This window comes from Anser anser (assembly GCF_964211835.1).
Source record: "Anser anser genome assembly, chromosome: 21".
NCBI classification, from domain to species: domain Eukaryota; kingdom Metazoa; phylum Chordata; class Aves; order Anseriformes; family Anatidae; genus Anser; species Anser anser.
Genome location: NC_139742.1, coordinates 9,388,861 through 9,412,392, shown reverse-complemented (window position 1 = coordinate 9,412,392; position 23,532 = coordinate 9,388,861). Strand labels below are relative to the sequence as shown.

Here is a 23,532-nt window from a genome sequence, read left to right as displayed (position 1 = left end):
AAACCTTTTACCTATGAACGAGGAAGTCAGTTACACCAGAGCATTTTGGAGGATAAATCGACCTGGCCAAGGCTGACTGAGATGCACCAGGGTAACTGACGGCTCCTGCATTTTTGTCAGCTCATGGGGCGTTGCTCCGGCTCTGTTCACAGCAAATTTAGCTCGTTTCCAGAGCTGCTCATTATTCTGTTTTCCCTTCTTCCCTGGCATCCACTCCTTGGAGGGCAGTTGACGCTCATTAAAGCACTTTGCTGGATAAATGATTTGCAGCCTCCTGTATCAAAACCCCCCATCTTTTCCAGCTTTAAGTATCTACACAATAAAGTACTTAAACCTTTAATACGTGATTCCCTGAGCAAACTTTCTTTGCATTCAATTTCAGTGGAACAGCTCCTTTCTTGCTTGATAATACCAGCAGATCACAGCTGAATGAAAGGATTTTGTCTCAAATATAAATACAAGGCATTAAAATTCCTCACCACGCCTTCTACATTTCCTCACCCACTTAATAGGTATTTTTTGGTAGTTATATTTCAGAATATTTCCAACTGCTCATTCATGTTTGTTTTTTGTAATTAGGATTCCGAAGTATTTGTTCTACAACTGCAGCCAAGGGAGCATGTTTCATTCTTAAGAGGATCCAGCAATTCAATAAAATTGCATCAAAAAAAAAAAAAAAAGGAAAGAAAGAAAGAAAAGAAAAGACAATCTATTGCTGTTCCGCCTTTTAGGTGTGTGTTTACTTTCACAGATTCACAGATATTTCTAGGTTGGAAGAGACCTCAAGATCATCGAGTCCAACCTCCGACCTAACACTAAGTACTCCACTAAACCATATCCCCAAGCTCTACATCTAAACGTCTTTTAAAGACCTCCAGGGATGGTGACTCCACCACCTCCCTGGGCAGCCCGTTCCAATGCTTAATAACCCTTTCGGTAAAGAAGTACTTCCTAACATCCAACCTAAAACTCCCCTGTCGCAACTTTAGCCCATTCCCCCTCGTCCTGTCACCAGGCACGTGGGAGAATAGACCAACCCCCACCTCTCTACAGCCTCCTTTCAGGTAACTGTAGAGAGCGATGAGGTCGCCCCTGAGCCTCCTCTTCTCCAGGCTGAACAAGCCCAGCTCCCTCAGCCGCTCCTCGTAAGACTTGTTCTCCAGACCCCTCACCAGCTTGGTCGCCCTTCTCTGGACTCGCTCGAGCACGTCCATGTCCTTCCTGTAGCGAGGGGCCCAAAACTGAACACAGTACTCGAGGTGCGGCCTCACCAGAGCCGAGTACAGGGGCACAATCACTTCCCTCGACCTGCTGGCCACACTGCTTCTTATACAGGCCAGGATGCCGTTGGCCTTCTTGGCCACCTGGGCACACTGCTGGCTCATATTCAGCCGACTATCCACCAATACTCCCAGGTCCTTCTCGGCCAGGCAGCTTTCCAGCCACTCATCTCCCAGCCTGTAGCTCTGCTTGGGGTTGTTGCAGCCCAGGTGCAGGACCCGGCACTTGGCCTTGTTGAACTTCATGCAGTTGACCTCAGCCCATCGCTCCAGCCTATGCAGATCCTCCTGCAGAGCCTTCCTGCCCTCGAGCAGATCGACACACGCACTTAGCTTGGTGTCATCTGCAAACTTACTGAGGGTGCACTGGACGCCCTCATCCAGATCATCAATAAAGATATTAAAGAGGACCGGCCCCAGTACCGAGCCCTGGGGGACTCCACTAGTGACCGGCCTCCAGCCAGATTTGACTCCATTCACCACAACTCTCTGGGCCCGGCCATCCAGCCAGTTTCTAACCCAGCGAAGCGTACGCCAGTCCAAGCCCCGAGCAGCCAGTTTCTTGAGGAGAATGTTGTGGGGAACGGTGTCAAAAGCCTTACTGAGGTCAAGGTAGACCACGTCCACAGCCTTTCCCTCATCCACCAAGCGCGTCACTTGGTCATAGAAGGAGATCAGGTTCGTCAAGCAGGACCTGCCTTTCATAAACCCATGCTGACTGGGCCTGATCGCCTGCTTGCCCTGCAAGTGCCGCGTGATGACCCTCAAGATAATCTGCTCCATGAGCTTCCCCGGCACTGAGGTCAAACTGACAGGCCTATAGTTCCCCGGGTCTGCCCTGCGGCCCTTCTTATAGATAGGCGTCACATTGGCTAGCCGCCAGTCAACCGGGACCTCCCCCGATAGCCAGGACTGCCGATAAATGATGGAAAGCGGCTCGGCCAGCTCCTCCGCCAGTTCTCTCAGTACCCTCGGGTGGATCCCATCCGGCCCCATCGACTTGCGCACATCCAAGCTCCGTAGCAGGTCGCCAACCATTTCCTCATGGATAGCGAAGGCCACATCCAGCTCCCCATCCCCTTCCACCAGCTCAGGGCACTGGGTGTCCGGAGAACAACCGGTATTGCCGCTAAAGACTGAGGCAAAGGCGGCATTAAGCACCTCAGCCTTTTCCTCATCCTTAGTAACTAGGTTTCCCCTCGCATCCAGTAAAGGATGGAGATTCTCCCTAGTCCTCCGTTTCGCGTTGATGTATTTGTAAAAGGATTTTTTGTTGTCTTTAACGGCAGTAGCCAGGTTGAGCTCCAGATGAGCTTTGGCCTTTCTAATTTTCTCCCTGCACAGCCTCGCTACATCCTTGTAGTCCTCCTCAGTGGCCCGCCCTTTTTTCCAAAGATTATAAACCCTCTTTTTTCTGCTAAGCTCCAGCCGCAACTCTCTGTTGAGCCAGGCCGGTCTTCTTCCACGCCGGCTCATCTTTGGGCACGTGGGGACGGACCGCTCCTGTGCCATCACGATTTCCTTCTTGAGGAGCGCCCAGCCTTCCTGGACTCCTCTGCCCTTCAGAACCGCCTCCCAAGGGACTCGGCCAACCAGCGTCCTGAGCAGCTCAAAGTCAGCCCTCCGGAAGTCCAAGACAGCAGTTTTACTGGTCCCCTTCCTGGCCTCGCCAAGAATAGAGAACTCTACCATTTCGTGGTCACTCTGCCCCAGACAGCTTCCGACCACCACATCTCCCACCAGTCCTTCTCTGTTTGTGAAGAGAAGGTCTAGCGGGGCACCACCCCTGGTAGGTTCACTGACCAGCTGCGTCAGGAAGCTATCTCCCACGCTCTCCAGAAACCTCCTAGACTGCTTTCTCTGTGCCGTGTTGTGTTTCCAGGATATGTCCGGGAAGTTGAAGTCCCCCACGAGGACAAGCGCCGACGATTTTGCAACTTCTGTCAGTTGCCTATAAAACTCCTCATCCGTCTCCTCATCCTGGTTCGGCGGTCTATAACAGACCCCCACCAGGATGCTAGCCTTGCCGGCCTTCCCGCGGATCCTAACCCACAGGGATTCAACCTTATCATTCCCAGCCTGGAGTTCTACAACATCGAAAGATTCTCTAATGTAGAGAGCCACTTTCCCTCAGCTCTCAAATGTGGAGCCCACATCTTCACAGGAGTGGCTGGACCATTTCAGCCACCTCCTCCAAGTAAAGTGGGCTCCTCCTGCAAGGGTCCCCTCGTTCCTGCTTGCTAACCAGCTGATACAAATTCCAAAAGCACACAAATACGTGACGCTACCTTTGGTCCTGTCTGGCCTGGCATTCCCCGGGCACCATCGCTGCCAGCTCGTCCCTGCAGCAGAGAGAAGCAAAGTCAAACACGAAGGGTAAAGTAGGACTGCGGAGACATCTGCTCTTTGGTCTGTGGCTGAGCAAAGCTTTATTGAAACCAGAGCTTGCCGGCTGGGCAAGGAGAAAATGCTGCTATGTTCTTGAGCAGCATCCTGGGTCAGCCTTAATAAACTGGCCTGCAAACCATCTTCCCTGCTATTTGTCTCCCACCCCTCTGTAGTGGGCTTACATGTAGGAGACAAATAGCAGGGAAGCTGGCTCATAGCATGGACACTGGGATATGGTCATCAATTTTCATCTGAATAGATTATCTTCCATTACACTTTAAGATACGCTAATGTCGATGTTCACAAATTGAAATGAGATAAAAGTTTATGAAAGCCGGATGTGAGTCACACAAAAAACTTTTTAATTTCTTCCTCTGGTAAGCTTACACAAAGAGCTGGAGGACTCCGTAAAACAAAAATTAGCATTTGTGCAACGGGGATGTCAACAGAGCAAGTGAGCACCATTTCTGCCAGCTTGGATACCCCCAGGGACCAGGTCCTTGCACGCTGCAGAGACCGGGACTGCCCAAAGCAGCCCAGGGTGCTCCCGCAGCTCCCACCCCAGCGCCGCAGAGCAAAAAGCTGAGGCCTAAAACACGGGAAGCGTGGACACGCAGCTCTCCCCAGCTTCCCTCCTCCCTGCCCGCCCGGCCCCAAGCTCTGATCCCCGCGTGCGTCTGCCCAGCTGGACCGAGAAGGCCTGGACCAGCCCCTGGCTGGCCGCCAGCCCACGCTTGTGCAATGCTCTCAGCGCTCAGGAATTGCTTTGGCTGCGGGACGAAGAGCTCCCGGGACACTCACCCTGCGGCCTGGCTTCCCTGCCGGGCCGGGAGGGCCCTGGATGCCTCGTGGACCCTGTGATGCAAGGAGGAGAGAGAAAGAAACGCCGTGAGCCAGCAGCACGACAGACAGACCCCGCGCAGCTGGCCAGAGCAGCAGCCCTGCAGGCATCCCCAGCCAGGCCCCACTGGGGCGGTGAGGGTCAGTGGGGTGACAAAATGGGGCGACAAAATGGGGCGTGAACCCCTCGAGCAGAGCCCGTGGTTCAAATTACATAGCGGGATGCAGGATTGAGCATGTCTGGTTGGGAACTGCACGCGTTGACCCAAGGGTAAGCCTTCGCCCTGTGAGCAGCCCTGCGCTTGTCACGGGCTCATGGTGGCGGGGCAAATCCCTTCCCCCCCGTTAGAAAATCTTCCCTTGATGCAGGATTTACAACTCAGGAGAACAATTTGGTGAGCGTTAAGAAACTCCCCACACTCCAACCTGTCTCATATTTACACAGCCACCCACGCCACATCTCTTTTCCAACGTTTGTGGCCAGGGAATGGCTGGGGCCGAGGGCAAGGTGAGAGGCTGGCCCTGCACCAAGAAGCCCCCTGCAGGACCCCCCTCACACCATGCCTCCGGGGTGCACACAGAGGGATCTGGGGGAATTGAGGGCCTTCAGGACTCCTCTGTGGATGCCTTTGCAGGAAAGGAGAACCACCTGCAGAATTTTACACTGCTGGCTTGGAATTGTGTCTTGAATCTGCACTTGGATGCTTGAAGGGACATCTGTCTGTGAAACAGATGTTCCCACACCTTCCCTGTTTCAGCTTGCATTTGTAGGCTCTGAGCTGCTCCCCCACGGCAGCCCCTGAAGCAGGGCTGGCTGCTCCATACCTGCATTTCCCCAAAGCTCCCCCAGCCCCCCGATCTTCCCGTACACACCTGAGGCCCCATTTCTCCAGCTTCACCCTTCAGTCCTCCACTGCCCGGGGGTCCCTGTGGACAGAGAATGGGATTCACTGCATTTTGCCACAACAGAACCAGAGGGAAGAGCCAAAGGACGTTAAGGAGAAGACATTCATGCAGGTAACCAAGAGCAGGTGCTGAACCAGTGCCAGCTTCGTTCTCTCCTTGCTTCTGCACTCACCATGGGGCCGGGCCGCCCGGTCAGACCCATTGGGCCCGCAGGTCCTCGCAGTGCCAGCTGAAACAGAAAGACAAAGCTGCTTTACTTGGTGTCCCTGTGTCACCACCACAACGGGACACAGCCACCGCCGTGCCACGAACTGCGCGTTCCCTGCACGCCCCGAGAACAACGAATCCTTGCAGCAACTTCCATGATCTAAATGAATTCACCCCACAGCGTACACTGCGCTGCTGATCAGCCCTTCCTGCATCCACTCATGGGCCAAGCCCCTAGTTGGTGGGTCTGCCGAGGGGACGTACAGACCTACAGCAAAGCTGCCTGCAGCCCCATACAGGTAGATGCCTATAAACACCCTGGTCGAGACCCATGGCAGATAGAGAGCACAGATTTTCCTGCATTTGAACCCTTTTTCATCAACACATATAAACCATGGCCACTTTTAGCAATAACCTCTTGAAGGTAAACGACAAAACTTTACCCAAACAAGCTACAGGGGTTTGCTGACATCCTGGTTTAGGAGGATTTTTTCTTTATTAAACTAGCAGTTTAATTTTGGAGGATTTTTTATTTTTTTTGTTTTTTAATTACTACTTAGCATCTTCCAAATAGAACAATTCTATTTCCAATGGGGGGCGTTTAGCTCGGTAATTAAGGAGTCATGTAACCATGCATCAAGTCGGTAATTTCCGTGGAGGGTAATGGGGCCGTCCACAGTTCATAACATCACTTGGACAATTTGTTCCCTCGTGACAATTCGACACTTTAAAAGAGTTGTAATTATCTGCGTACAACAGGAATTAAAATCTATCCATGACTGAACTTGGAATGGTGTAAATATTGTACAAATGCTGGGTTATGTGGCATCTTTTTACAACTCCCCATTAAAAGGGAGCTGCTCTGGAACACTGCTGGCTGGGACAGTGTCTACTTTCAGTGTCTACTGAAAGCCAGATTTTAAGGGAATAAATCAATCTAATAATGCAATTAACAACAACACCCAAAAAAAGAAAAAGAAGAAGCACTTTCCCCTGCAGGACTCTTTTTTTCATTCCTGCCACATCCCGTAACTTCCCCGCAGAAAAATTTTTATCTCCCTGTCCACTTCAGCATCAGGGTTTTCAGCTGAAATAGCCTGATGATAGGCTGATGTTTGTCAAGGAATGGATCTTTCTGTTTATGGAAATAATCAAATTTTCATCCACAGCCCAAAAGTTGCCCAGGATTTGTTAGTTTCTTCATTTTTTCCCATCGTTTTACTGAAAATGAAACAAACAAACCACAACAAAACACACACACACACAAACAAAAAAAAAAGAAAAGAGACTTTTCTTTGGGGGGGGGGGGATACTTTGTTTTTTCAAATCAGTCACTATTTTTGACGGGCAGAAAAAAACAAAAACAACAACAACAAAAAAGTCTGAGAAAGCAGATGCTTCTCATGAAACGTTCATCTGGTCAAAAAAAAGCAATTTCCCAGCAAAATAAACGCTGATGGAAAAACTGTAGGCAGCCTGGAAATTAAGACTGACGAGGTAACACGAGAATCATAATCCACCAATATCATTCTCAGAGTAAGGTTAATGGATAGGAAAATGCAGTGGCTGGTGGCATCAGGGCCCTGTGCTCTGCCTGAACATGAGAAAAATTGAACTCCTTAGTTAAAGGAAAGCTGGATGGAAAGCAAAGTAGCACCAGCTGAGCCAAAGCCCTCATTATAAACCCAAAAGGGCATGTGTCACCTAGCTGGGTGGAGATCCTAAAGGACTTTATTTCACTCAAAGGTGAAAGGAATTGCTTTTTAGCCCATCGACAGCATCTGAGCGACGAGACCCAGCTGCAGACAGACGCAGGCTTTGGACACTGGGAAGCACAGCTAAGCTATGTTCTTTGATGGCTGCATTTGGCTGGGAGAGAAGCAAATCACCCCAAAGCCATCCCCTATCATTTTTCGCCTTGCTAAACCATCTTATATTTTCCCCTTCACTGCTCAAAGCCAGGATCTGGTCCCTCCTGGACAAGACTGGGGCAAATAGATCAGAAATGCACTCGAGGGGTCCCTGCGTTTTCCCTTCTGCTGTAATTGTGCCTGCTGCTTTTCTGCTTTTAACATGCTAATGATCAAATGTAACCTCAGACAAGCACTTACGGAAGGGAAAATTCAAAGCTCTACTGGCTGGAAATGAAGTCTTATTTTGAACAGCTGAGTATGGAGCCTTATACACTGACATGCTCATCCAGCTAGGGAACAGGAATTGTACTGGGAACATGCATGGCCCATCTTGTTTCACCAGTGAGCCTAAATAATAAACGCTGCTGGGGATTATCTGATCATTAATCACTAAGGTCATCTAACAAAAAAAAATGGCATAGATATTCATCATGTATTTTCAATAAATATATTAAAGGAAATTGCAGGCTGCCTGCTGAGATTCATGGAGCTGGGAACAGCTTACATCTGTGACATACATTTAATTATTGAGTGAGATTTGCTGGAAAAAATGAAAGAAAGAAAGAAATCCCCTACAGCATACACCACAACTTTTCATACAGATTCTCCAAACTGTCAGCATAAACAGCAAAACGCTGCAGCAGGTTTATGTCTACTTCCATCAGCAGAAGGCCATCTCCAAGGTCTGTAGACAATTTAAAACTGAGCTTTTAGAGCCTGGCCTGTTGCTGGCCATTAGTAAAAGGCCAAGTCATGCAGGTGTCGTCACCTCAACCCATGCAGCAATCCCATCTCAGACCTAGGTCAAGAGACTGTTACCAGCATGGATGGTGCAAGCATGGAGACATCTCCTCTGAAAAGTTGAATCTTGTCCTCCTCATCAACACAGACCTGCTGCAAGAGACATCCCGCTCCCCTTCACTTACCCTGGCCTGCTGCAGGATGGCTTGGGCTTGGGCCTCCTGGGCTGAAACGAGCGGTCCTTTCGAGCCAGCGTCTCCTCCTCCGCTAAAGCGGAACTGATGGGAACAAGACAGACAAAGCAGGTCACGGGGTTGCTGTGTCTCCATACTCACGCTAGCCTGGTTCCTAAATAACTCTGTTCAGCATGACTGCCCCAGGCCCATCAGTGTCCTTCCAGACCACCCCATTAAGCAGCGCGCTCTCAGGTCGCCCAGCTCGCCGGCGCACACGGACTGTTTCCCATGGACATAACCGCACAGCAAACGCTGCCAGGTCAAAGCATGCACAAAAGGAGGCCTTGCAGGCTTTGAACTGTAAGGACCTCACGCACCACCGCTCAAAACTAACGCCGAAGTTCTCACAGGCCTGAGAGCCCCCGTGCAGATGCTGGTGGAGATGGGGTTGTGTCGGGTTATTGGGCTGGAGCTGCCTCTATGCCACGGGACCAAGGCTGCATTTCCCAAGCGTGGCAGCGTACTTCAGGGAAACTCATCCTAATGTTTAAGCCCAAATCCTTCAACACACGAAGGATTTAAAAAAAAAGAATTATTTTTTATTTTCCTGAACTTGAAAGGGAAGGAGTTTAACGTTTTCTTCTGTCTCTTCCATCTCCAATTCCTTAATTGCACGTGTTTTGGGGTTTTGCAAGAGGAGCTCAGCAGAGTGCAGAACCTACTTGGAAGGCTCTTTCACCTCAGCTTCACCTCTGCGTCTTGCTTGGTTGGCTCTAGGTATACGACCACACGAACTTGGCAAGCAGATCCAAAGAAACAATTTATAGGCCTACGGTTGGTTTCCGTAGGGGCCAACAAACGTATTGTAATGGCCAGCTAAGCTCCATGTTGAGCACTTGGCCCAGGCTCTCCTCGGCACCCTGCCAGTAACCTACACACATATCACCCTGCGATTTGGAGCCCGTACAAGAGTGCTGCGGTTTTTCACTAAAGCCTCTTTCCCTTTGGTACCTAACCACTCATTTTCAACAGCTGGTTTCCTGAGGGCTTTTTCTCATATCAAAGGAGACACAAAATATAATCACTCGTTTAGTGTCCCGGGATCAAGAAGGCTAACTTGGCTCTTGCTAGCTTCATGTAAGAGAAAAAGACAATGCAAACTAACCGCTGGTCATCAAAAGAGACCAGATACTAAAACCATGAGAACCTGGATGAACTGCTTTGAACAGCCATTAGAGGTTCCTCACCTTAAGAAGCAGGGTTCTGCTCAAAATTTGGCCCTTGGAGGTGTCTTTAGTTGCTCCCTCATGACTTGCACCCTCCAACACTTAACTCCAAGGAACCCAAGTCATTTACATGTTTTTTTGGTTACATTTGTACTTACAGGCAACATAAGCATTGTCCCTGGTGGTCCTGGTAAACCATCTGCTCCTGGAAGACCTGGACGGCCAGGTGGTCCCTGTAAGAAAGGGAAATAAAAATAAACTTCTGTAACATCATCTTAGTTATGGCTGTAAAGACGTGTTGTGACACAAAGGGCTCCCTATCTTGACAGCTCATGTTGAGCACGCTGGCATCCTGATGGTCTGGCAAATTTTGTGGAAGCACATCTGTAAGCACACATGGTTTTTCTTAGTAATTCCCTCTCCTTACATCCTGGCCCCCATATTTTCAGTGTCTGCGATAAGCAATATTTGAGTGAACAATAAAACCCTCTGCGACGTTCCAAGTCAATGGAATCAATGTTTAGTAGGGTCTCCTAAAATCTATTAAAAAGGTATATGAAACTTCATAACTCAGGTCAGCGAAATAGAAATGTGGAAAGATAAATACATTTCCGTGCATGTTCAGTCATCTGGGTCATTCCATTTTTCTCTCTTCAGTCTTTTTTTTTTTTTTTTTGTCCTGTGAGGCTACTTCTGTCTACAACGAAGTGATCCTGTCAGCAGCTGTAAATCAGCCAAACTCTGAGGATCTCAACAGAGCTGCGCTGATTAACATCAGCTGAGTACCTTTAACTTACACTAAAGAAACAAGTACGTAATAAAAGATGTATTGACGAAGCTATAAATAATCCAATATGACCAATTTCCATAAGACAGCCCACGGATTATTTGCACTCCCAGTTGTGGACTTGGCAATAAGTTTAAGTTAACCCAAATTTGCACATCCATCCACCAATCCTACGTACAAATGAGGATGACATCCAACCCCTGCAAGCAGAATTGCAATTTTCACACCAGCTTAAAGGGCTGAGAGTGACTCGATCTTGACCCAGGAGCTCTGGTGCTCACTTCATGGCAAGGTAGGCAGAACTGCCTGGCCAGCAGCTCAGGCTTGAGGATTTGGACACTCCCCTGGTCAGTAAATGCCAACAGTAAAGTCATCTATGGAGGACCAAAGCTCTTAGAAGGGCAAGTGATAAACATCCCCGTCAGTTCTTATCCTCTCCCATTTGTCTGAAGCTCTCAAGCCCATACAGACACCAAACAAAAGGGAAAATAAAATCCTGCCATGATCCCAGATGCTTATGGACTCGCTGCACGGACACAGAAGAGCCAGGCCTTGTCCTGAGAAGATGCATGCTCACCACACAACGCAAACCAAGGTGGGTGAAGCTGGGAGAGGGAGGAGGGAAAGACAAAAGGGTACAAAGTCCCTAAAGCAGAGCATTTAAAAAAAGTAGTTGAGGTGTTACCATTGCCCCACTGCCTTGCATTCAGATCTGGGTGCTCGTTGGGTCTATTTCTACAAATGGGGCATCTAAAAACATCCTTCAGACCTGCCTTGGTTTGGGCTGAGGGTCTCAGGCCATCCTAGAAGTGATGTTTTCTTCCCCCACATCTCATCTCAGCTGTGCAGCTCCCTGTTTCCGCAGGTGCACCGGACTTGGCTTCACCTCACATCTTTTTGCTCCCTCCCCTTCCCTCTCTGCCTCGTTTAACCTAACATCTCCTTCGTCGTCTCCCTCTTAAAAAGGAACCCAAAGCAGTCAAGCCAAAGTTCCCAGCCCTAAATTAGAGCCCAGCCTTGGGGAACGACGGCCACCGTCACCCCACCCCGCCGGGCTGCTCCCCTGCCCTGCACCACAATCACAGGGCGGCGCGGTGCCGCGGGCCAGGCGCCCAGCTCCGCACTGCAACCGGCCCGGAATAACAACGCCGCTCCCAGCGCCGCCGCAGCCAGCGCTGCAGCCCGTGATTTATCATCAAAACCACCCAACAGCTCCCTCAGCGCCGAAGGAAGGCTGCGCGACACGCCAGCCCATCCATTTTTCAAGACAAGCTCATGATGTTACATTCCCGGTGTTTACTTAGTCTGGCCGACACCGGAGTCCCTGGCTCTGCTGACAAGGTGCAGAGGGCAGCCCCATCTGCTGCACCAGCAGCACGATAAATAATTTAGGCCAGGCTCATCTTGTATAATAAACTTTCCTCCCTCTCTCTCTCCTCTCCTTTAGCTCTGGTCCCCCGTATGACGGATCGGGAATGAGCTTGTTTATCTCTTGTTGTGTACTCTGCCCGGCAAATGTTGGTGGGATGTTTTTCTCCATAAACGCCTCGTTTTGTTTCAGGTTGGGTGCGTGAGGTCTTTTCCTTGTGGGGTGGCGCAGTAGGGGGGGCAGCGGTACGGAGGAAAAATCAAAACCACAAAGCACTTTGGAAATTTAAACTGAGGCTGGTTTGCAGAAACCTCTGAATGCCTTCAAGAAATGCAGCGCGCCAGACCCTCCGTTGGTGTAAATCTGTGTCACTCTCATTATGTAAATAGAGATCTGCTGATATACAGCAACCAAGGATGGGAACTTCAACTTTCATTTGGTGCAGCGCTCCAAGATGCCACGCTGAGCACAAACGCTAATGCAATATTTCAAGGGAACGTTTAAACTCACATCTGTGTTAGTTCTCGTGATCATCACATAGGAGACAGTGATGGACAGACACACGGTGGGTGTTGAGAACGGTGCCCAGCAGCAGGCACACAGACCCACCCACTAGCCCACAGTTTTGAGCTTTAAGTCAAGGATTTTTTTTCTACCCTGGCCAGAGAATTGCGTGAGAAAAGATCTTTCTCACAGCGTTTCGGGTTTTCTGTGTAAGGCACCGCTTGCAACCTGATGGAAGAAAGGGTACCCTGAAAGCTTCAAGCCTTTCAGAACCGCAGGAAGGATTTTAGGGATCCTATTAAACTCCTGAGATGAAAAACTATTCTCAGTGGAAATAAGGCCATGGAGACATTAGGACTGCATGAGCTTGGAAAATGTAAGGAGGGCTTTGAGACCAGCTTTTGCTCAGAGCTGGAGGGAGGCTGCTCAGAAGCCCAGCAGCACCAAGGCACCCACATTTATTTCCCAACACACAATGGGGTCAGCGACCAGGCTGAGATTTGTTATAATGCTACAGACCATCTTGTTTAAAATAAAAAAATAAATAAACATCTCCCCGTTTCTTCATTCCATTCTGGAGTACCCGCGAAACAGCTCTCTGGCCTCCTAAGTGCCATATTTCTTTCTTCCCACTGCTTGAAAGAAACCCCCCGATCAGCCCTCTGCTACCTCCCACAAACAGGCTGCTCTGCAGCTTTGCTGGTGATGCGAGCTCCTCTTTGCTTTGTAAAGTAACTGGGATAAATGAACAAACTGACATGATGAATAAAACAGAGCTAAATGAGTGTTGGCCAATATTAACATAGCTGAACATTGTTCGTATATTAATTCGGTGCACCTGCCTGATTGCAAATAAGTCTTTATCAGATGCAGGCATAAGGAATGTTCCTCACTGTACACATATAAGTGCCATGTAAATTCATGAGCTATGCACAGGGTTAATAATAAACAAATTAAAGAGGAGCTGCTCTAATTGAAAAGAGTGTTTTAATACACTTTCAGTTCCTGGCTCTGCGAGTTCATCACTTCTCCATGCACAATAAGTTGGATTACATTCTGTTCTGGACACTGTAAAAGCAGGATGTGCTGTCTGGGCTAGAATGCAAATTAAGCCTTTAATTCCAGGGTGTGTAACGACAACATCAGGGACAGCGTGTCTGCTGCTGGTTGGCTTTGCACTGCCATTCAGGAGGAGCCTGGCCAGCAAACATCTGTGTGGACAAGCGGCAGAAGCACTACCTCCCTCCTCATCAGGGTCAGCACCCATCCTGGCACGCAAATAATTGTTAGGAGCAGGGGAAGAGCATCAAGGGGAGCAGAAGAGCAAGCTGGACCCATGGAGGCTGAACATGAGGGCAAACAAAGACTACCAAGGGTCTGATGGAGCCACACAGCTGTGCTGACTAATCCTAGGCTGCTGCAAGATTTGTGCTGCAAAACACTGCTGGGACCTTGCCCGGCTGAACTGCGGATGGTCCCCTACAAACTCCAACACCGAAGGATGCAGAGCCCTGCCAGGGCACTGGAGGAAGGCTCAGATCCGTGGTGGCTCGAGGGTTAAGCAAAGCTCGGAGCGGTGGCCCTGGTGCCCAGCCGCGGGCTCGTGGCTGCGTATTGACTTTCTGAGCTCGCAGACACCGATCGATGGAGCTCAGGCAGGGCCTCTCGTTCTCAATCATGTCACAACCACAAGAAATGTTATTACTGTTCCATCAAAAAAAACAACAATAAAATACACCAGGAGTGTAAATGAAGCGGGGGTCTTTACAGAAGGGCTCCGGGGGGTTGCAGCAGCATGGCAGCCAGCGAGCTGTAGCCAAGGCCCCCGGGACCAGCGAGGCAACCAGGAGCCTTAATTAAAAATACGGGGCCCAAGCCAGGGTCACTGCACACTACCCCAACACCTAAGCAATCTCCTCAAGTACACCTGAAAACCACACCAGGCACCTTCCAGCACAGGCCAGCAGTGGTTTTATTTCTCTCAACACTTGCATTTTGCAAGACATGTCCTCAGGGTGCAAGGGCGGTGCTGGGGAGGACAACAACTCAGGGGGACATGGGGCTGAAAAGAGACCCAAGAGTGTTGTTCCAGAGTGACCCCAAGCCTTTTCTGCAAGAGACCACAGGTGGACTTTAAAAGCTGAGGGTAGGAGAGACTGGTGAAAACCAGCTCAGCGCCTGCTTAATGCAGAGAGCCCCGCTACAGAGGATTTAGGGAAGAACATTTAGCTGGTCTAGCTGGAGTTTTCACATTGTGGTTCATCCCATCCTAGCGTGGAAGTGTGCTCAGCCATTTCCAGAGTGCCTGCCAATGGTGCTGCCTGCCTGCAGGGTTAAGGAGGAATAAAACCCAGAGGATTTGATGCAGACCCGATAGTTACTGCAGAGGCAGCCATGCAAACCTCCAGCATCGCTTAAGCATTAAAAACAAAGCTACGCTGAGCTCCTTTGTAGCACAGAAATCTCGTTCTGATTCTCTGCAATGGAGCAAATTCTCCCTCGTGTTCATTCTGGGTCTTAGGTTATGCAATTGAAATAGAAAATAAAATGGAAAATAGATAAACAGCAATGCTACAACACGAATCCTTAACAGGAGTCGCAGCAATTTGCTGTGTTGAGATGTGCACCAGAACAGCACAGCACCCTCGTCTGCATGGACATTCCCATTTGAGCCTGAGCAGCTTCTCCCACCCTGTACAGACAGGATCCAACAAAATCCAAGAAATTCTGCCAGCAGAGCAGGAAACCCTGCAGATGCAAAGGGTCTGGGTCTCCCTGTCCTTTCCCTGCTGGAGCCTGGGGACAGATAGGACAATTCCCCACCCAGAAAGCAGCTGCTAAAACAGCAGAGGACACCGTGGTGTGTAAGACCCTGCTGCGTTATCTGCCGGGAAAAGCTGTTGAGGCCCTGGCCATCAGATTGGGGAGTGTTTGCTGATAAGTGCTCCCTCCATCGCCGAGGCATTCTGCATTCACCGGGTGACAGCACTGACAGCTGCGGGACGCGGTGCATCCAGGCACATATCCTGCAATCAGCATCACTGCTGCTCTCCTCCCGCCCGCGCTTTCCCAGAGAAAGGCTGGAAAAATGGATCTCCAGCCAGCCTGCCTTCAAAGAGCCATCTGTAGGCATGCTTTTTGGCCTTTTGGTCACTGGGACTCTATGCCTCAGGCCACAAAGAGCCCTGTCCTTAGGGCTGCTTTTATTTTTAGGTGAACTTCTAGCACCCGCTAAAATTGCTCCCAGCAGCAGCCCTTGAGCCTGACGTGGTCCTGGACACTTGCCTTGGTGCAACTGCCTGGCCCCATTACAGCTGGTTTTGCTCAGTGAGGACAATCCAGGCTTTCCCTGCCTGCCTAATGCTTATACACCTCTTGCTGAGCTGAGGCTTGAGTTCAGCAGCCCCCAAAACAGGGGTGAAAAACACAGCGGGACGGTGGTGTGACCCCCAGGGGCTGTGCTGGATGCAACCAAAACCAACCCCTCTGCCTCAGGACTCGCACCACCAGCTGAAAAGAGGATTCAGAATCAGTGAACTCCAATTTACTGTGCTCATGGCTGTTTTGTGCATTGGCTCACCCTGTTTTCCCAGTGCCCAGCTCCCATGCTTTAATAAGCAGCAACACGCCAAAGGGTGCAGGCAGAGAGCGGAGGGTTTGTCAGCCTTGTTCTTGGTTCTAACCCGGAGAAAACTGTTTAATGCAGCTCACTAGTGTGGCTAGTCCCCAGCCATTTGTTCGTGGATGCAAAGGTCCGCCCTTTACCCTGGCACAAGCATCTTTTAGGGCTGACATCCTCTTCACCCAGCTCTGAGGCTTTAAGACCAAGGACTCAGAGGGGGAGTGCTATCAAACGCCTCGTGCAACCAGCAGAATTTAGGGTTCCAATGACGCACCGCGGTCCCGCTTTGAACACAAAAAAATGACAAAAGGCTTCAAAGAGGAGAAGAATGGGGGTACTCACTCTCTCCCCAGGGTCTCCCATAAGGCCCACGGGTCCAGTTGGTCCTGGAGGTCCTGGAAGGCCCTAGGATAGAAAAAAAAAAAAAGCCACTGAATGAAAATGCGCATTATTTGTAACATTCATAGAAAGCGCAGGAAAAGAAATAGAGCTTTCTGTTTATTTTTGCTCCAGGAAATAGACTCCAAAGCGCTCTGTACACATGCATGGCACATGGAAGCGATGCATCCCGGACACAGATGGGTGCTGAGCCCTCCGCGGGCATCAGCTCCCTGCAACACACACGTCCCGCACCGCGGAGCCACAAGCACCCTCCAGTGAGGTGTAAACAAAGTGCCACTTACTGCTGGGCCTTCGGGACCAGGGGGGCCCTCCACAAGCATTCCCTAAACGAGACGGAGGAAAAAACACAGTGATTAGCAGGGCGCATCCTCAAAGTCACCTCAACATCAGGGCTGCAAACCCAATGCTTTGTCTGTCCTTAAGTATTTCATGTCTTGCTGCTCGGTCCGGGCACCCCAGAAGCCGAGCAGTTCCCATTCTCTCTCAGTGACACCACCTGCCCATCGAAAAGCCAAATACCATTTATCTGGATCACCCAGGGCATGGCTTTCCCCCAGCACCAAGCCTTGCCACAGCGCAGGGTCACCTCCCATACCAAAACCCTTCTCCCTTAGCTCAAGGGCAGGCAAACCCGGGGCACGTGCAAACCTCAGCTATGCTGCACTGGGAGAAGGGCTCATTGTCAGGAAGAAGCTGTCTCTAAGCACAAGCAGCTTTAAAAAAAAAAAAAAGTTAATAATCAAACTGCAAGGTGCTTTTTTTTTTTTTTTTTTCTGAAATTACTTTTCCTAGCAGGCTGCACACCGTGATTTACTCTGTGTACCTAGGAAATCACTGTGTGGGCAAAATGGTAGAATAATGTTATTTCATTCCTTTTAATCTAAATATTTTGTCATAACTTTAAATCAGATCTATCATGCGCTCAGTAGAATTGAGACTTTTTTTTTCTTTTTTCTTTTTTTTTTTTTATTTTCCCCCTCATCGGTATGTAAGAGGCAGGAAAGAAACCTCCCAATAAGCCAGGCAAACGTTTTCCAGCAGGCATCAGGACGCTGTGCTGGGAAGAGCCCCACAGCCGGCGCTGCCCTTTTATCTCGGGACCGGGGACCATGCACCCAGCGGGCACCTCGCTCGAGCCACGGCGCTTTCAGCCCTTGCCAGCTCCCCTGTGGACCTGGGGACATCGCTCCCAGGGGATGCGAGCAGCCCACGAAAGCCTGCAGACCCCCACAGGCTCCCCTCGGGGGAAGCAAGTGCTTGGTCTTGGGCCACCCTTGGCTGGGCTCCGGTGCTAAAAGCGTCGGCTGAGCCCGCGGCAGCAGACGGGGCTGAGCTGAATGAGTCTGAAATGGGGAGAAGAAAACCCAGGCCTGCCCCCAAAGCCACAGTGTCTAACCCCAGAGGAGCAAAAATTAGACCAAGCATGCTGTCAGGAACCAGCCTTGCTTCCACTAGCGCTGTTTCGGCACCGTTAATGCAGGGCCAGCGCTATTTTCTGTCCTTCCCCGCACCCATACTCTCCATTACCATGTCATTTAAATCTGCTTTCCGCTTCATTTGGGTGCGTTTGGGAAAATGTGCTACTAGCACCTGCATCGTTCTCCACGGGTAAAGAGAACAGCCCACGGCCTTTGCCCTGAACCCGTTCTGAGAGCAGTGTCACTGACTGCCACGGAGCCACAGCTCTCTTTCGGGTGTAAATTAGGGGGAAACCTTACACAACACTGCCTCAACCCTCGCTAAGTCAGCTGTTTGCTGTTGTGGGCTAGTAAGATGTGGCAAGCTATGCCGATACAGAAGGCCCCCCCCAAGGAATGACATCTGCTAAGCACCAGCTCCTTTTCAGTCCCCAGCGAGGATGTTGCTCAGAAAACCCCGGAGCTCCCAGCAAACCCACAGGGGCACCCCTAGGCCCGTCCCTGGTGACACCGAGACCAACGACGGCACATTTTGGTGTGGCAGGCTCCGAAAATGAAACCAATGCCAACCCTTCCCCTTCACCAGGCTAATAAGTGTCTCCAGTCCGGTGCTGAGAGCCACAGCCCACCTCTGTCCCCCCCCCCCCAAGGACTTTTTTGGGGGCTGCTGGGTGCCAGCATCACCACAGCCTGAGCACGCACAGCACCAGGGCTCTGCTTCCCACGGCTCCCCGGCACGGAGGGGTCTGGGCTAACGAGCCAATTCACAACGCAAACATCCTTGGCATCTCCCCGTATTTATCTGTTGGTTTACGTTGAGCCCTAGCTTTAGGGACATCTGGAGAGTCTCCTCGGCAAGGGATCTCTGCTGTTTACACAACGGGCTCAGCAACACGAGGGGCAGAAACACGACGAGGAGCTGGGACCCGCCAGGCAGGGCAGGGCACCCCATAGCTGGGACACGGTGGGGGGTCCCAACATCCCCGTGCCCCCAAGCAGGACCATCCTCACCCCACGCCTGTGCTGCCCTGCTGCCTCCAGCGAGCGTCAGCACCGAGCAAGGATTGAGGGCCGGGCGGCGTGAAGGAAAAGCTGAGAAAATTCAGCAGAACCCGCCTTCCCTGCTTGGTTTTTATTTCCCCGTTCTGCTGCAGCCCCGATCAAAACCGAGATAAAGAGCACGGCGAATGCGAATTTCTCTCTGCTGAGGAGGAACCGAGCGGAGAGGAACGAGGCAGCATTTGGTCCTGTTTACTTTCTGGCAAAAGCTATACGTGGCTCCAGTGTTTTGAAATAGCAAAGGCGGCCAAATTCTTTCTGGATGATTAAACTTAACTATTTTGTTCGCTCTGTAGCGTTTCGGATTGGTTCTGGCCGAGGGCAGGCTGCTGAAGCCGTTTTCCCCGCGTCTTTCTGCTCGCCCCCCTCCCTCCCCATGCCACTGTTCAGTGCATCGCTCGCTCCCTGCCCTTTGTTTGCAGCCTGAGAGCAGGACCCAGAAGGGAAACGGAGGAAGGAAGGCTCGGAAATGCTTTTATCAAGCAGGTGGGGAGGCTTGCAGAGCCCTGCTGCTGCCCCCCCAGCTCCTCCATCGCCCCACCGGCACCGGCAAAGTCTCCTCAAGAAGGAAAGGGAGGAAAAATACAAAGGAAAATGAGGGGCTGGGGGCGATGGGAAGTGCTGCTGCCACGCTGGGCGCCGCACGGGCCCTCTGCCAAGGGAAATTAGGTTAATTGAGCTGCTGGTGTGCAGCGAGCCTGTGCTCGGCCCTTTGGGGACGCTGCTGATGGGGTAACTGCAGGGATGCAAAGCCCAGGGGCACCTTGGCACCCAGCAAGGGGCAGACAGACATTAACTGCCCAAACTGAGCCACAAGTGGCTGTCCCAGCACGAGCAGGGCTGGGGACTGCGGAGCCCCCAGCTCCATGCACACCTACAGAGGGATGCTCGCTTGGAAACCCACATTTTCTGCAGACTGCAAAGGGCGTGGGCAGTTTTTATTGCTCTTCAGAAAGAAAAAACCACCTCGGGAGTGGGCCAGGGCAGAATTGTAAAGAAGGAAAGCACTGAGTTTCCCTCCTGGGACAGTACAGGGCTCCTCTGGAAGTGCAAGGCTGGGGGGAGCCAGGAACAGATGGAGGAGCAAGCCTTGCTGCTCAGCTCCCACCCTGATGTGCAGTGGGAACCCTTTTATTTCCACAGAGCCGACCCCATTAGTTGCACCATTAAAGGCAGCCCCGAGCTGCAGGTTCAGGTCAGGATGGGACCTGGCCACCAGCTGCAGAGGTCCTCAAAATCCCACAGAGCTGGGGACGGCCTCTGCCTGGCACTTCCATTTTACATGGCCTGGGTTGTTACAGCGAATGAGAGATGTCATGGGAAATTTTGCACTTCCTTCCTAATTTAGGCTGCTTTGTGAAATTACAGAAAAAAAAAATGATTACAGGATTTTATATTAAAATGAACCAAGTAATTCTTTCATGGGAAGTTTTCCTCCCAGCTACGCAGCAGAATACAGAGCACACCCTTTATGCCTTTTTCCTTGGGAAAAAAAAAAAAAAAAAAAGAACAGAGATCGATCTTACCGGCTCAATAATTGCAGGCTCCCCCTTCTGTCCTTTCTCACCCCGCGGGCCCCCGATCTGCAGCACAGGACAGAAGAAGAAAGGCAAAAAGTTGATGAGAACATCGCTCACACCACCAACACGGCCCCACGCAGGACCTGGGGATATTGAGGCAGCTTCTGCCACCAGAGGACTGCGGGTTTTTGTAGGGCAGAAATGGGACACCTCCACCCAACCAGGACATGGAGCTATTTCTTGTGCAGCAAGCACATGCATCGAGGTGGATGAACCCAAGCGGGATAGGACCACTGCCTTTTGCAGTGCTCACCTCTATGCTATCATCGTGGGAACGTTCAATAACATTAAATAAAAACATTTTGAACTAAGTTTACATCCGATGGAAGAAGCACTCTCACCCCTTCGTAGATGGTATCCTGGTTTGCAGGCATCCCCGGCCCGATATCAGGAGACACGGTTCTGTCGTAGTAGTTGTAGTAATTTCCATCGTATTCTTTTATCGTTTCCTCGGTGAAATCTTTATCCAGGTCGTCTCCTTCTTGAGGGTTCTGAAAGCAAGAGGAGGAACACATCAGGATGTAAACTTCTATAGGATGCACATGCTGAAAACCTAAGGGTAGACAGTGAGTTTGGGGAAGTGAAGCAGCTTTATAATAATAGCTGCAAATAAAAAGCCGGAAAGTTCAAATCTGGAGTTTTAAGGTCTCCAGTGACCTGCGAGAGTCTTCTCCAACGGCAGGATCTTCACATTGATGTGTACCCTGGCCTTCCCTGGGATTTCTCCATCAATCCCAGACATAACACTGGGTGTAACAGCCTGAGCGAGGGCAGCAAAGCAGCACAGAAAGAGCTCACGCCAGGACAACCCAACATGCTCCAGAAGCTTGAAGAAACATGGAACCAAAGTTTCCAGCTCCAGGCCCTGCTCATCTCTCTCAGCCTGAATATTGGAGTCGCTGGATTATTAAGCACCAAAAAAAAAAATCACATCCAGTCTCATTCTAAAAAGTCATGTCAAAAATGCAACGTGTCATTATGAGAATCCAATTACGGGAGGAAATGTGGAAAAATCCAAGCTTGCTTATACAAAAACCTCCTGTTTGTTTTGTCTGGGATCCAAGTCAGTTGTGCTTTTCCAAAGAGCAGTAGCAGAAATTTTTACAAATCTGATTCATTAATCCCTAAATCCTGTCTGAATCTTCACAGCAACAGATACTATGGTCTATAAACAAGGATATATAATAAAAAGCAGAATTTCCTTGCTTATGTCCATCTCCTTGCCCTTTCTGTAGCCTTGCAGGCAACTGTCTCTGGCACCCTTCAGTTTGAAGAGCACCATAAAGAAGAACATGTGCCGATAATCATTTTGTTTCTTTCCCATCCAGGTAATGACCAAAATGGTCCATAAATTGAATTATTTCCAGTGCTTCCCAGAGAAATCATCTCCTCACTGCTGTGAATTCAGAACTACTTAAATGCCACCACCACTTCCAGACCTCGTTTCTGTGCCCAAACTGCTCAGAATCCACAAGCAGGAGCATCTGTACCTAAATGCAAGAGGATTTAAAGAATAAGCCTGGTGCTAAGGCAAACACACAAAGATTTAGGCTCTTTCATATCACTTCCAAGCCCTGCCCACTTTATCATTTAATTAGCAGGGAAAAATTCATGACAAATCATCCTGTCTCATATTCTCTTGGATCAGAGCATTGAAAAACCGGGGACAGAGGTAAAATCCAAAAGAGCACCACAGAATTTCACGGGCCTGGTCCTGCTACAAAATAATGCCCTCTTAATACCCTGCTTTTCTCTCCCTCTTCTTTCGATATCATTGCCAGCTTCTCAGAGCCATTTGGAAACTGATTTTGCCCGATTCTAACATTAGTGAATTGTCCATTCATGGTATAGAGCAGAAAACTTTAAAAGCAAATTTCTTTGCCAACATTTAACACAAAAACTTTGGTCACAATTCTCAATCCAAAGTCTGGGCAAGGCTAAAAACTGGCTGCAGGTTCTTTTATCAAGTTTGACACATTTCCTAAGTAGCATCTAAACACTTTTGGAAATGGTATTTGATAGCATCACTGATAGACTCGAGTTGCTTCTAGATTAATTTTTTGACATAGCAGAAATTTGCAGCTTATGTTTATGGATTTTTTTTTTTAAACAACCCGATAGTGACTCTTGCTTAGAAAACTTGGAAAAATGAGCATTATTTTTCCTTTGTACCATGCAAATGGATCTAGTGCTATCACACCTCTTATCCTGTTAAAAATCTTTTATCTGGGTTTGCACTTTGAAACCTCAAAACCTGTTTATCTTTCTATAAAGCTTTTAGAGATAATACAGCAAGCTTTTTTCAAATTGCATTTCCTGACATTAACATCAAAAAAGTCCGTTTTGATACTCTGATATCCCCAAATCAATTTGCATGGAAAGAGGTAATATTCTGAATAACTGTGCAGAGCAGAAGGAAAGTTCTCTATGCTGAGATACGCAGGTGCTTTGGAAAAAAAAAATAATAATCTCCTTTACAATGAGAACACAGCCCAAAAAAAACAAGAGGTCAAAAAATCATCGTGCACAATACTGCGATTCTTTGCTGATAACAGCTTCTTGTAAATCACCTTTTAGCCTTCCCTTTTAAGAACGCGATGCAGATAGGAAGCCCTTGGTATATGCATCTAGACAAGCAAAGTAAACTGCTTGATGAATAGCGGGCAATGAACGAAATATATCTGTCCCCTGCTCCTTTTGTTCATGGGAGTATTGCCTACTAAATCTCAGAACTGCTCACTGGCATTTATCACGGAGTTATCAGCCATAATGAAGCTCAAGCCCAGGAAAAGTTAATAGACTGCACCTGCCTCCAAAACCTCACACATCACCCCCTGAAAGGTCCTCTTGTGTAAGACTGAGTCGCCTTATAAATTGAGATGGAGGAATTGCTATTTTCCCAAAACAGGTGAACTCCAGCGCCAGACACCCCCACTTCCACGCTGCTCGCAGGCAGCTTGCTCGGCCGCTGGGTTAAAGGGTTCTGTTCCTGTCTCCTCGAGAGTTCACAACTGCAGGTGGGGCCCTTACCTTCCACATCAAGGCGTGAACCTGAAACCCACATCCTCCGCTGGGATCCTTGCGCCTCAGGCTGCCACTTTTGGGGAGCCTTTG

At 49.7% G+C, this 23,532-nt stretch overlaps 1 protein-coding gene across 3 annotated transcripts in view; it reads right to left on the bottom strand.

Moving 5' to 3' along the window:
- COL5A1 (collagen type V alpha 1 chain) overlaps nt 1-23,532 on the bottom strand; it is a 152,197-nt gene that overhangs the window by 58,236 nt on the left and 70,429 nt on the right. For all 3 annotated transcript variants that reach the window (XM_083807304.1, XM_083807306.1, XM_083807305.1), the window contains exons 8-17: nt 20,760-20,909; nt 20,365-20,421; nt 16,643-16,684; nt 16,302-16,364; nt 9,836-9,910; nt 8,461-8,553; nt 5,587-5,643; nt 5,382-5,435; nt 4,470-4,523; nt 3,569-3,622 (exon numbers count right to left, since the gene is read on the bottom strand). In XM_083807304.1, the coding sequence (XP_083663430.1) occupies nt 3,569-3,622; nt 4,470-4,523; nt 5,382-5,435; nt 5,587-5,643; nt 8,461-8,553; nt 9,836-9,910; nt 16,302-16,364; nt 16,643-16,684; nt 20,365-20,421; nt 20,760-20,909 (699 nt within the window). The remainder of the gene's footprint in view (nt 1-3,568; nt 3,623-4,469; nt 4,524-5,381; nt 5,436-5,586; nt 5,644-8,460; nt 8,554-9,835; nt 9,911-16,301; nt 16,365-16,642; nt 16,685-20,364; nt 20,422-20,759; nt 20,910-23,532) is intronic.